General features: G+C 36.9%; 1 protein-coding gene across 2 annotated transcripts in view; it reads right to left on the minus strand.

Moving 5' to 3' along the window:
• pkn2b (protein kinase N2b) overlaps positions 1 to 14,939 on the minus strand; it is a 52,263-nt gene that overhangs the window by 8,767 nt on the left and 28,557 nt on the right. For both annotated transcript variants that reach the window (XM_073851397.1, XM_073851396.1), the window contains 12 exons: positions 14,489 to 14,612; positions 14,237 to 14,391; positions 11,154 to 11,367; positions 8,513 to 8,698; positions 7,556 to 7,665; positions 5,565 to 5,708; positions 5,388 to 5,463; positions 3,256 to 3,433; positions 2,817 to 2,946; positions 503 to 624; positions 320 to 395; positions 40 to 131 (listed from right to left, as the gene is read on the minus strand). In XM_073851397.1, the coding sequence (XP_073707498.1) occupies positions 40 to 131; positions 320 to 395; positions 503 to 624; positions 2,817 to 2,946; positions 3,256 to 3,433; positions 5,388 to 5,463; positions 5,565 to 5,708; positions 7,556 to 7,665; positions 8,513 to 8,698; positions 11,154 to 11,367; positions 14,237 to 14,391; positions 14,489 to 14,612 (1,607 nt within the window). The remainder of the gene's footprint in view (positions 1 to 39; positions 132 to 319; positions 396 to 502; positions 625 to 2,816; positions 2,947 to 3,255; positions 3,434 to 5,387; positions 5,464 to 5,564; positions 5,709 to 7,555; positions 7,666 to 8,512; positions 8,699 to 11,153; positions 11,368 to 14,236; positions 14,392 to 14,488; positions 14,613 to 14,939) is intronic.

The following is a 14,939-nucleotide window of genomic DNA, read 5'->3' on the forward strand; positions in this document are numbered from 1 at the left end:
TTATTATTTTTTACTTAAACACACATAGATAGCTTTTACCTGTCTACTTCATCCCTTGCAACAATGTCACCTTTCTTCAAAGCTTTAATGGCAAACATTTCCCCAGTGGTCTTGTACTCAGCAAGTAAAACCTGTTGAATAATTAAAGGGATGAGAGAATAAAAACTGATGTGTCTGCAGGAGCCATATCGGAAAGCGGCAGCATGCAGAGATAATCTACAATAAAATTACACAAATGGTTAAAGTGCCGTACATTTATGGCGCATTTGCAAATTTTACACAACTCTTACTGCGTATGCGAAAGGAAGTTTAAGTTTACCTTTCCAAAGTGGCCACGCCCCAGAACAGCTACGCATTTGAAGTCTGTCAAACTGAATTGAACTTCCTCTTCTTCCCTAAAGGCATGACCACAAACATTTTGAGCATTTGACATTGATCGTTAATGTATGCCTGTTAATATGTAGCTGTGATGTCAGTCATCCATAAATGAGGAACAAACTACCTTATTTCAGTTTTTCGTTGAACTGCAGTAAGTTCCAGTTCAGGCTGCTCATTTTCAACCAGATTGTCATAATCTGGTTTAGCTACTGTGTTGTTCAGGAAGTCAAAGGTCGCAAGGGCATCCTGTAAGACGAGAGGCATTTAAGAGTCATTCTGAAGTACTGCAAGTGAACTCTGCTTATTAATAATACTTGCTTTAAAGGGACAGTTCAGACAAAAAAAAAAAAAGATTCTGTGATTGTTTACTTGTCATCATATTATTCCAAACCCATATGACTACATTTTGCCAATTAAACACAGAAGGACATGTAGGACAGGATGTTCAAGCTGTACTTTTCTATATCTAAGTGAATGGTGAACAGAGGCAGTCAAGGACAACTTTGCTGTATTGAATATGCCAGGGGTTCTCAAGCTTACTTTATCTCTTGTTTTAGTTACTTTTGTAAATCTATGGAGACTTCTAGTATATGTAAATAGTTTACCCCCCCCCCCCCCCCCCCCCAAAAAAAAATCTGTCATTAATTACTCACTCTCATGTCATTCCAATCATGTTCTTTCATCTTAATAGCGCAAATTAAGATATTTTAAATGAAATCCAAGAGCTTTGTGACCCTGCATAGACAGCAACACAACTGACACACTCAAGGCCCAGAAAGTTAGTAATGACATCGTTAAAATTGTCCACGTACGAGCCAAGGTTCAACCATAATGTTATGAAGCCAGCACTCTGACGTAGAACCCAGATGCATTAACATGTCTGAAGATTTCAAGAGAATTTTTTGCCTAGCCTTACTTATTTGAACCAGAATATATAGACGAAAAACTAAGAGATAGACTTTCTGCATCAGCAGTGCCACAGGCATACGTTGTGATATTCTCAAACGTAAAATTATGGTTGAACCACTGATGTCACTGACTATTTTAATGATGTCCTTACTACCTTTCTGGGCCATAAACATGTCAGTTGTGTAGCTGTCGATGGAGGGTCAAAAAGCTCTCTGATTTAAAAAAAAAAAAATCTTGATTTGGCTAAGGCTAAGGACCTTACTCACCATTTCTACCTAATAAAATATTTTAGCATAACTATTAAATAGGGATGGAACGATATTATCAATATCAAGATATTACGATAGCGATATTATCGTGGTCATATGAAAAGAGAGGTCTTCCGGGCAAAAAGTCTAGTTTTGCAGCGCGCACTTCGTTCAGGCGATCAGCTCGTGATCCGGTGTTTTCCGCACCTCAGAACGTCTCTGTTCACAGGGAATTAATGCAGTGAACTCATTTATTGCATGTATTGTGAGTTTAGCGTTTGTTTTGGAACTAAACTGCCACTAGTTATGCTTTATTCTCGCGGCAGATTATTACAGCTTTTCACTAGATTTGTAGTGAGATGCATTTTTGTAAGCCTGTTTTATAGAAGCTGGAGTTTGCCGTCAAAAATAGAAGCTCTACTGCTGTTTCCGTCAAAATAAAAGCTTAAAAGTGCAGTATGAATTGCTGACAGCTAGTGGCTTAAATGTGTATTCCAAATTCAAAATATCTCTTTCAAGTGTAGAAATGAGGAAAGAAGTATTGTAATTACCCTACTGTAGTGTAAAGCAAAAATAATATACCTATGAAATTTCAAAATTTTCATTTATTTTGCAGTGCAATAGTTTCACAATATATGTTGTTGTTGTTATTATTATTATTATTATTATTATTATATTCTAATTTGTTTGGCTTCCTAAAACACCAGTGTGAATGTAATTTAAACTGAGACACTATATCACAAATAAAAAGAAGGTTAAGTCCCCTTTAAATTTCAGGTCAAGTCAATTAAATTACTTTTTTCTGACTCAAGTTTTTTTTTTTTTTTAGTTAAGAACATGGGTTGGAGCTCTTAATTTTAAACTCTCATAGTGTATTAGACAGAATAATTTAACTTTACAATGTACAAAATTCTCGATTTTTTTCCAATTCTTCATTTGCCTTTTTTATATCTCAATATTATTGTATTGTGAGATTTTGATATTGTTACATCCCTACTTTTTACAAAATATCTATTTGTTATAAACATATATTATGGTGTTGTAAAATGTAATTTCTGTGACTTCTTCAAAGTAAGAAATCCCACATTACAGTAGAAACCACAGTTGTTGGTAAATTTAAATTAGAAGTATTTGGAATTTAAGTTTAGTTGCTTTTTTAAAAGCTTGTCCTTTTGCATTCCACAGAAAAAAATAAGTCAGATGGGTCTGGATCAACATGAGTGAATGATGACATCTTTCAGTTCTGGGTGAACCATTCCTTTAATCCAAGCACTCCTTTACCTGCACCTCTTTTCCTTCTGGGATCTTATCCGGTGATGGAGTTTCCTCTATCTCTTCTTCGATGGAGTGCCGTTTTGAAAGGGTAGGGGTAGCTGGTTTGTCAAAGTCTAATTTGGTCACAGTGGGGTCGCTGAAAGAGAGCAGACAAATCATAGGTTTCGACAACATGTCAGTTTCCATTTTAAACAGTCCAGTGGCTTTGTTTGGGGGTCTAGAGATTTACAGAACAGCTACATTATGGAATGCATACACTGGGATACAAAGCAGGAATGTTAAGTCATCTCATTATCTAAATATAGAACAGCAATTATGTTTCCAGACAGATTAGTCATTGTTTATCAGAGACTGGAGAATAATTTGAGGGCTTTCCGCTACCAGATGCTCTTATAGGAAATGAGTCTGCGTGGATGAGCTGGAATGAATTTGTACATATATGTACCTGGGTATGGAGTGGGCGTCTGGGTGGCCGATGGATACGTTTTCATGGCTCAATGCTGAGCCCAAATCAGCCGTCTGAGGAGTGAATGAGTTATTGATTGATGGAATGGCTCTTCTCACCAATCTGCCCCAGGTGGCGATATTAATGTTCATCTGAGGGGCGCGCAGGAACGTTTTACCTGTGAGGAACAGTTACGTATGAGATGAAGAAAGCAGAAGCAAACTGCTTTTGATGGAGACAGTCTTTTAATGCACTGTAGACATGCTCTCTGGTTGTTCCAAAAGGTTTATTATATCATCATCATCATCATCATCATTATTCGATATACAGTTGTGCTCATAAATTTACATACCCCTTACAGAATATGCTAAATGTTATTAAATTTACCAAAATAAGAGGGATCATGAAAACTGTATGTTATTTTTAATTTAGTACTGTCCTGGATAAGCCAATTCACATAACAGATGTTTACATATACTCTACAGCAGTGGTTCTCAATCCTGGTCCTGGAGGACCCCTGCTCTGCACATTTTGCATGTCTCCCTTATTTAACACACCTGATTGAGATCTTCAGCTTGTTAGTTCAATTAATGGATCTCTACTAATGAGCTGATGATCTCAATCAGGTGTATTAAATAAGGGATACATGCAAAATGTGCAGAGCAGGGGTCCCCCAGGACCAGGATTGAGAACCACTGCTCTACAGGACAAAATAATAACTGAATTTATATAAATTGACCCCGTTCAAAAGTTTATGATCCACGACTGTTTTTATTATTGTTTAGAATTGTTTTCAGAAAAATCCTTCAGCTCCTGAACATTATTTGGTCTTTCCTGCATCTTCTGCATATTTGAACACTTTCCAAAAGTAACTATGATTTTGATATCCATCTTGTTACACTGAGAACAATTGAGGAACTTATACACAACTATTACAAAAGGTGAAAACATTTACTGATGCTTAAGAAGGCAACACAATGCATTAAGAGCCAGGGGTGTAATCGTTTGAACAACATAATGTGTGAATTTTTCATTTTTTCTTCCCCCATTTAGTATTGTATTTCATAAGCTACATAAATATTTACATGTCTCCCAGAAGACATAGTCAATTTAGTACTATTTACCCTGATCATCCAATTCAAAAGTTTTCACCCCCCGGCTCTTAATGCATCTCGTTTCCTTCTGGAACATCAGTAAGCATTTAAACCTTCTGTAATAGTTGCATGAGTCCCTCACTTGTCCTGTGACAAGTGCATACATTCACTTTTGGAAAAGGTACAAATACGCAGATGCTTCTGGAAAACCAAATAATGTGCAGGAGCTGGAGGATTTTTCTAAAGAACAACAGGCAGCTAACCTGCTTAGGGCCAACAAGGGACTCACAAACAATGATCCCACACAGTTACAACATACACTATTATGATTCAAGGGTATGTAAACTTTTGAACAGTAATTTTTATAAAATCAGTTAATTACTTGGTCTTGTGGAGTATATATAAACATCTGTTATGTGAAATAGCTTATTCAGGAAAGTACTAAATAATAAATAACATGCAGCTTTCATGATCCCTCCTATTTTGTTAAAAATTACTTACATTTAGCATAATCCACAAGGGGTATGTAAATTTATGAGCACAACTGTATATCATTCATCGACAATACGCTCTCAGAATCCAAGCTTAATGAGAAAACAAAACAAAGATGGAATATTTATGTGAAAGCCTGTCCCCCAGAACAAATATTCTATGTAAAAAGGCAGAAATTTGAATGACACACTAACATCCCTGTACCCTTATAACAGTATTGCACTGTTAGCTTAGCCAAATGCTAACAGAAAACTTTGACATGAGTTTCCCATGCAGAGCATTCTTTGTGGGACTTTGGCACAATTTTGAACAGAGCTTAAGTCTCTAAACCACCTATTCGCCGCCTTCGTCTATAAATGGTTCAAAAGAAGTTCAAACAAGAGGGTCAAAGTTCTTTCTGACTTCATTGTGTAAACACTGGCCCCAAAGCAGTGTAATATTGAACCACAGTACTGTGTCAAGAGTAGGCTGCTTAATCTAATCTGTTTGAGTGAACATGTCAACCCTTCTCAACACTGAGGCATATTTGCCACTTCATAAGCTTACCTTGCTGTTTGGAGAAGATTTTCTTTTGCCTTTGTAGTTTAGGTCGCCTCTCAATAACTGGGTTAAAAAATGTAACCTGTATTCAAAGAGGTAGAGATAATCTCAATAAAAATATCCTCTACAAGGCCATCGAACTTGTATATTGCATGTCTATGTGTAATGAAAAAAAATAAGTACCTCAGCAAACAATGTGCCTTGTGGTTCCAGGTAAAGGCACATGCCATGACGCTGGTTGTCCAGGAAGTCCTCCAGCCGTAAAAACTTCACAGCACACAGCGAGCGCCAGTCTCTCCAGTACACAGATATCTCCAGCTCACGAGACTACAGGACAACCAAAATATAATTTATTATCTGATATTAAATACACACATAACACACACATGATTGAATTCTTTAAAAAACCTTTTAAAAATAAATTATGTTTTATTACTGTGTAGTATTGACCAGTTGATGGGACTGGATTTGGAAAGGTTTACAAGCTGGGATACTGGCGCCAACAGCTAAATTAAAATGTTAGATCAATGTAACAAAATATATTTTCTTGTTTTTAAATGCCAAAAAAAAAATGTTTTTAACAGAGCACTGGTTGATTGCTTTTCTTTTCTAATTTATCCGTTAAAATGCCTAATAGTTACCACTTATGAGTTTTACTACAGTTTACAGCCATCAGTTTGACATTTACAGGCCTTTTACAGGTCTTTTCAGAGTCTGTCTGCCATTGCACAACTGCTGATTAGAGCTCTCATGTTGCCTGCCATGAGATTAAACGCTTATGTCAGTCACACATCCAAAAGCACATCCAAACCCATAGACGTGTGTGTTAATAATAATCAACACTCACAAATAAATAGAACAAGCCTCCATATCAGTCTTACAGGAATCACTAATGAACGAGTCATTTAATTCATATTTGTTTAACCCTTGCTGCTTTGAGAGATGCCAAGAAGAAACCTGAGCAATTCCATAAAAAGAAAAATAAAGAGTGCCAAAGCAAACACAAAATCACTTACAGAATAACAAAATTCCTGATAATTTACTCACCCTCATGTCATTCAAGATATTATAAAATATATAAAATTACATTTGAGAAAAACATTCCAGAATTTTTCTCTATATAGTGGACTTAAATGGTGCTCAATGGATTGAAGGTTAAAAACGCAGTTTCAATGCAGCTTCAAATGGCTCTAAACGATCCCAGCGAGGAATAGGGGTCTTATCTAGTAAAACGATAGGTACTTTTCTTAAAAAATGTCTTGTCTAGCTCTGCGATGCATATTCTATGCACTCCGGTTAAAGACAGTTAGGGTATGTCGAAAAATTTCCATCTCATGTTCTCCTTCAACTTCAAAATCGTCTTACATCGCCCTTTTTTTGTAAAGGGTGTTTGACTTTTTTTTTTGCATGTTCACTTTGTACACACTGGGTTGGTACTTCTGCAGCGATGTAGGACGATTTTGAAGGTGGAGGAGAAAATGAGATGGGAGTTTTTCGACATACTCTAACTGTATTGAACCGGAGTGAAAATAACCGATCATTTCAGTAGATAAGACCCTTATTCCTCGGCTGGGATCATGTAGACCCCTTTGAAGCTTCACTGAAACTGCATTTTTAACCTTCAATCCATTAAGCACCATTAAAGTCCACTTTATGGAGAAAAACCCTGTAATGTTTTCCTCAAAAAACTAAATTTCTTTGCGACTGAAGAAAGAAAGACATGAACATATTGGATGACATGGGGGTGAGTAAATTATCAAGACAATTTTGTTTTTGAAGTGGAGTATTCCTTTAATGTGGAGGAATGGAGATACATTATAAAGCTGAAAAAAAAAAACAGGGAAATAATGCTGATTGTGAACATAATACAAACATAAATACAAACTTAGGTTTGCATGTGCAAGGGTGACTAAATAAACATTTAGCTATCAAAGAAAGGGGACAATTATATATGTGAGAGTGAAGAGATTACGATTGATGACTTCTGATCCGCCTTGTGTGAGTTTCCATAAGAACTGGGTCAAATCTGGGATTAACATTTCCAAAGTTAATTGAGAGAAGCTGGAATGGAGAGCATGTGTGCATATGTGGGCCCTTCTACTCATGTGTCGAGAGGATTATGGGATAAGACTGTGGTTTGACAAGTGTGTTTTATGCAATTTCTCTTGCATTACCCGGTCAAGTTCAAGCGTAAACTTCTGATCCCAAGATTGGTTGCTAACTGGCTTCCAATGGGTCTGTCCCACAACTGTGTTGTCCAACTTCAGAACGGCACTGATTTCATCTGTCATAACAGTACAAAACAACTATTACTTTAGAACAGAAACATGAATACAAGTTCAACAGAGATGCATCATTTTTCCTTCTGGAGCATTAGTGAGTGTTTGAACCTTCTGTAATAATTGCATATGAGTCCCTCAGTTGTCCTCAGTGTAAAAAAAGAAAGAAAAGATGGATCTCAAAATAATGCAGTCACTGTTGGAAAGGATTCAAATACATAAAAATGCTGAAAAACCAAATAATTTGTGGGACCGAAAGAATTTTACAGAAGAACAGCTGGCAGTTTAACTGTTCAGAACAAACAAGGGACTCATGAACAACCATTACTAAAAAACTAAAAAACAAAAAAACAAAAAAAAAAAACAGCTGTGGAGCATTAAGGTACTGTAACAACACAGTATTACGAATCAAGCGTATGTAAACTTTTGAACAAGGTCATTTTTGTAAATTCAACTATTATTTTCTCTTGAGAATTATGTTAATTATGTGAAATATCTTATTCAGGTCAGTACTAAATAAAAAAATCCTCTTATTTTGCTAAACTGTTAACATATTGCAGATTCATGCAAGGTGTATGTAAACTTTTGAACTCAACTGTAACTATAGAATAAAAGTATAATCAATTTAACGGCTAAAACAATGAGTGAAGATGAAATAAAATTGCCACGTTTCACTTTGTAGTCTGATAAATGCAGTCTAATGTTTCTGAATTTAGTTCAATTTACAGTTGTTCCTTGATTTATTCTGCTTCAGAATGAAACAGTGAAGCAAAACATCCATTTCAGATTTTCACGAATGATATTAACTTGGATTTTCAACCAGCATTTAAACCAAATAAAAAGCCACTCAACTGGACAGTTCATCAGACTTGGAGAGGGTTCGGCTGCTGCCAGATTTGTTCTTGTTTCCTCGGCTCATAAATGAGGAGCGTGCCTCACTGGGGCTCCAGCCGGGCAGAGAAACAGATGCTGTCTTTGAGCGACCTGGGACGTTCTCCAGGAGGTCCTGACAGCCCATGAGCCTCACGTCTAATGTGCCTGTGGATTTACAACAGAAACCCAACTCAGAGCCAAAACGCTGCGTGATCAGAGATGTAAATCACCAAACACATCTATTATGATTAACACAAGATAGTAAGTGTGCAAACAATTGCAAATATCTATTTCAAGACACACAATGGTTGTAGAGCCATATATGGAAAGCACTATGAGTCTATAATGGTAACGTAGGCTCTCTCATTCTCCTTCAGAGTGAAGGTCAAAGTTGTGTGTGATAAAGCCAAGGGTGGGGGGAGGGGACCGTTGGGGCCGAGTGTGTTGACACAGTGTGAAAAGTCGAATGTAGTTCCTACATGCCTATACCCAGACAGCTGTTGCCCCTCTCAAATGGGCTGAATGTACAGTAACATGTGCGGTGATGGTCTAAAGTGGTGTAAAGAGTCTATTCAGACTGCGAGTCAATGTTTGCAGTGAACAAGACTATAAACTGAAACAATGAATTCCCATGGATCTATTCACAGTAGCTAAATTCATCTGAACACTAGAGTTTTTTTTCCCCAATTATAGTTTTCATCTACCAAAAAATGTAAACATATGGATTTTGTCTAGAATTGCTCCTACATACTATTTTACCACCTAGCATTGAATGCAAAATGAAAAAGAATCATTCTTACAAATTGTTTTCACAAAGCATCATCAATCGGCCATATTGGTGGCGCTGAACGTAAAAAAAAAATGCCACTGAACTGAACTCACGAATTTAGCTGATTATTGCTGTTGAAATGGTCAATTGTCATGTTTGTGGCTGTGCCAATTGGTCAGGCTGAGAAAAAAAAACCATTTGGAGTACTATAGACTGCCGAAGCTTATAACAAATCAAGGAGAAGATTGCAAAAAACTGCCTGAGGAAAAGGCGTTTGTGGTTGGCCAGACTAAACCAGGATTTCCAGGACAAGAATCTTGACAACATTTGTGTTTGTTCTTATCATTTCCAGTCAGGCAGGTGAAATATTAAAGGAGTAGTTCACTTTCAGAAGTCATCCAAGATGTTCACGTCTTTCTTTCTTCAGTCGTAAAGAAACGATGTTTTCTGAGGAAAACATTTCAGGATTTCTCTCCATATAATGGACTTCTATGGTGCCCCCGAGTTTGAACTTCCAAAATGCAATTTAAATGCAGCTTCAAAGGGCTGTAAATGATCCCAGCCAAGGAAGAAGAAAGTAAAAATATAAATTGTATTTTTTTTTTTTTTTAGAAAATAGCCGATGGTAGATAAGACAAGATCCTTCTTTCCTCGGCTGTGATCGTTTAGAGCCCTTTGAAGCTGCATTTTGGAAGTCCAAACTCGGGGGTACCATAGAAGTCCATTATATGGAGAGAAATCCTAATTTTTTTTCCCCCTCAAACAACATATCTTCCTTAAGACTGAAGAAAGACATGAACATCTTGGATGACAAGGGGGTGAGTACATTATCTGTAAATTTTTGTTTTGTGTTGCTCCTTTAAACTAGTATCTAAATAAATACTGCACATACGTATCTTTACCACCTGTTAACTTTGTCATAGTTTGTCAAACTACTGCATCCTTTCCTTCTTACTAAACCCTTCTGTATATGATTTAGCAGCTTCCACATATTTTTTCCATGGTTTAGACAGCATAAATTAGCAGAAAAACTTCTTCAGTTCTACACAAACCATGCAATACACGCTGTTGTATACATCTAAGTATCTCCAATATGGCCGTGCATCCAGGTAACTGAACAAACCGTGACTTAAGTGCAAAACCTCTATAGTAGAATCTATTTGCTTTCTCTTTTTTCTTTTAGGTTTACCAAACTTTGACGCTTCAGAAGTTCATAAACAGATAATAAAAGCAAACCATATAACTTGCGGTTTTATATGATAAACAGATTTAAGATGAGTTTTATAGTTCAAAGTGTTTTATGCCCCTGAGACATATTTTTTCAATTGTTTTCAATGAGAGCATGACGTTTTTTTTAAAACGCTTGGAGCGTGACCAGGCACTGAATTTTATTTTATTTGTTTATGCTTTTTTCATTCAACACTGACACTTTTTAGTCAGCTAACTAATCACAGTGGAGGATGGGCAGGACAAACTTCACTCCCAACCAACCCCAACTCCCACAGTACTTTATACTGTGTCAACATTTTCATATTCATAAACTATCTTGGAAATCAGATACTAGTTACACTTCCACAGATATCTGTATCATTGCAGCCAAAGAGTCTCAACTAAAGACAGAAGTGCTGACAGCCAAGCGCTTTCAGCTGGCTCAAAATGCTTTGGTAAACACACAACCTTAATTAAGGCTTTAATTCACATAAACACTGATCAACACACTTGCATAGAGAACATCAAACATGTCAAGCAAGTATGTTTGAAATGCCATTGAACAAGTGACAATAAACATCACTGTTATTCTAAAATGGGAAGAGTAAATACTATGTGACTGTATGGAGTCTGTTTTGTTACCGGTCAGAGCAGCAGGTTTGGCCACAGTGCTGTACTTGTTGCCGGTGGACATGATGCTTTGGCGGGGACTGAGAGGTGGGGAGGACACCATTGCTAACTCCTCCATAATCAGATTGCTCTTCGGATGATTTTTGGGCAGCTCACTGAGTCTCTGCTCTAGAGAGAACTTCAGTAGGTCTAGCTTCTGACTGGACTCATTCAAACGGGATTGAGCCTGCAAGAAAGATAGACAGTGCTTAAAACTGCATACATAAATACTCTCAACACAGTACAGTAGTACTATTACAATATATTTATTTTCTTTATTACATTTTTTCCAAATAAATCACAATAAAAATCATTACATGTTTTTCCAACACTAAACAGATGGTTCAGAATGAAGTCATAAAATTGTTTTTATTTTCTATCCAGATGCCCTACATATGGTGCCGCTTTATTGCCACGTTAAAAAAAAAAAAAATACTAAAATGATGATATTAAACTCATATGTTGAGAATAAAGTCGAAATTTCGAGAATAAAGTCAAAATGTTTCGATTGCATTCATTACGCCTATTTTTTTTGTCTTTTTGTAGTCTTTCATTCCTCACATGTATTTATTAAAAACAACAATAAAACATTCTAAAGGTTGAAGTGGACTACAACTCTTTAACATAAGTTATATTATATTATATATGTTTTATTGCTTTTAATATAACAGGTCAGCTTTCAAATTCTCTGTTTTTTCACGAAATACAAATTATAAATGTGTTTTTTCCTTTTCATTTCAAGTTTACAGCACCATATAAACATGTAGGAACACCAGAAGGAATGAAAAAAAAAAAAAACATAAAGCCTAATTTAATGAAAAGAATGTCTCATTGTAATCGGAAAGATGCTGATTCACATGACACTTAAAATGAGGCGAATACAGCGATCCATCACACCACAATAAAGAGCATGAAAAAAAAAACACTGTAATGTAATAGACATACTGTCTGTTTTTCGCTGTAAAACTGACAGAATTTGAAAGCTGAGATTTTGGAATATCTCCCCAGTGCTCAGCTTTATTCGCGAAACATTGCGGCTTTATTCACGAAACACTGCGGCTTTATGCGCGGAACATTACGGGTTTATTCGCCAAACATTATGCCTCTATTCTCGGAACATTACAACTTCATTTTCTAAACATTTCGACTTTATTCTCAAAACCATTCTCGAAACATTCCAGCTTTCTTCTCGAAACACTTCAGCTTTTTTTCTCGAAACATTCCAGCTCTATTCGCAAAACATTCCGGCTCTATTCACGAAACATTCCGCCTTTCTTCTCGAAACATTCCGGCTTTCTTCTTGAAACACTCCGGCTCTATTTGCGAAACACTTCGGCTCCATTCGTGAAACATTGCGGCTCTATTCGCGGATTCGCAGAACATTACAACTTTATTCTCAAAACATTTTGACTTTATTCTCAAAACCATTCTCGAAACATTCCAGCTTTCTTCTCGAAACACTTCAGCTTTTTTTCTCGAAACATTCCAGCTCTATTCGCAAAACATTCCGGCTCTATTCACGAAACATTCCGCCTTTCTTCTCGAAACATTCCGGCTTTCTTCTTGAAACACTCCGGCTCTATTTGCGAAACACTTCGGCTCCATTCGTGAAACATTGCGGCTCTATTCGCGGATTCGCAGAACATTACAACTTTATTCTCGAAACATTTTGACTTTATTCTCAAAACCATTCTCGAAACATTCCGGCTTTCTTCTCGAAACATTCCGGCTTTCTTCTCGAAACATTCCAGCTCTATTCGCAAAACATTCCGGCTCTATTCACGAAACATTCCGCCTTTCTTCTCGAAACATTCCGGCTCTATTTGCGAAACACTTCGGCTCCATTCGTGAAACATTGCGGCTCTATTCGCGGATTCGCAGAACATTACAACTTTATTCTCGAAACATTTTGACTTTATTCTCAAAACCATTCTCGAAACATTCCAGCTTTCTTCTCGAAACACTTCAGCTTTTTTTCTCGAAACATTCCAGCTCTATTCGCAAAACATTCCGGCTCTATTCACGAAACATTCCGCCTTTCTTCTCGAAACATTCCGGCTTTCTTCTTGAAACACTCCGGCTCTATTTGCGAAACACTTCGGCTCCATTCGTGAAACATTGCGGCTCTATTCGCGGATTCGCAGAACATTACAACTTTATTCTCGAAACATTTTGACTTTATTCTCAAAACCATTCTCGAAACATTCCGGCTTTCTTCTCGAAACATTCCGGCTTTCTTCTCGAAACATTCCAGCTCTATTCGCGAAACATTGCGGCTCTATTCGCGAATCTTTCCGACTTTACTTGCGAAACATTACGACTTTATTCTGCGAAATATTGCATGGCACTAAAATGTCGTCATACCTACAAGTTCACCCCGTTAATTCTAGACTGATTAACTCTTTCCAAATAAAGATATTCAAATAATCTGTAAAAATTGTCTTTTTTCTATTAGCAAAACTGCAGAAAAACACTTCGCAATATCAGTTTTCTCCAATATCGTGCAACTATAAAATTAACACATATTTTTCACCTTGCTCTACCAGGTGAGCAACAGGAACAATTCAAATAAAAGTAATGATTCAGAGACACAGAGCATTCTTTTAGTGGATAGTACTCTGATTGACTGCTATCATGTGGCACTAGCTTGAATTTTTTTCCCTGTATGTGGAGTCTAAGGTTGTCAAAGAAAGCTGGTTTCTGTCAGGCAGTAGGTGTGAAATTTTTACGTGTTGTATTATAACATAACTTAAAGCACATTTTAAAATAAAAGTTCATTCAACTTCGAGCAGATAGTAAATATAACTCGCACAGGAATAAAACAATTACATGATAGTTCTAAAGACCATTTAACCACCCTGCGTCATACCACAATTATGGTGTAAAGTGAGAAAAGCTGTAAACATTTAGCCCTTGAGGCAATGTAGGCTATTAAAAGTATATAGTTAAATGAATAACTGGATTAAATGGATACAGACATAAAAGTATTTATATGAAGCACAGGAAAAACATGAGAACGACTCAACAAATCACTATAATTTAGAAATGAAGCTGACCTCTGAATGAGCTTTCTTCTCCGTCACCTTCCCCGTTCCCAGCAGTTTCATCACATTCTTGGCCCCTTCTGCCACAGCAGACTCTATCCGGAAGTGATGTCGGAGCTCTTCTATCCTCAAGTCCAGAGGACTGATTATAGGCTTGCTTGAAGTCACTGCAAACATCAGATTTATGTTTCATTACCACACTCCTGCCCATTTAAATTGCAAATCACAGATGTAATTAGAGAGGAAATCAGCTACACCACATACTGTCATTGTTCTCATAGTTCATCTCGCTGGTCTGGCTGGCTTTGAGAATCTGCATTCGAATGAACTCTATCTTTGTCTTGCTGTCTTGAAGCATCTGTTGAGCTGCTGCAAGCAGTTTGCGGTCCTACAGATGAAGCCACAAGAGGAAAATAAAACAGAAGAGGAGTTCAGAAAAGAACAGAGGAATAAAATACGCACGAACAGCACTTTACAATGACAAGTATTCCTTATAGGATTAGTTCACTCTTGAATTAAAATTTCTTGGTAATTTACTCACCCCCCACGTCATCCAAGATGTCCATGTCTTTCTTTATTCATTCAAAAAGAAAGGTCTTTGAGGAAAACATTCCAGGATTTTTCTCCATATAGTGGACTTCAATGGGAATCAATGAGTTGAAGGTGCAACCTGCAGTTTCAAAGTGCTCTACACGATCTCAGCCAAGGAATAACG

The sequence above is a fragment of the Garra rufa genome, chromosome 12, assembly GCF_049309525.1.
Source record: "Garra rufa chromosome 12, GarRuf1.0, whole genome shotgun sequence".
Classification (NCBI taxonomy): domain Eukaryota; kingdom Metazoa; phylum Chordata; class Actinopteri; order Cypriniformes; family Cyprinidae; genus Garra; species Garra rufa.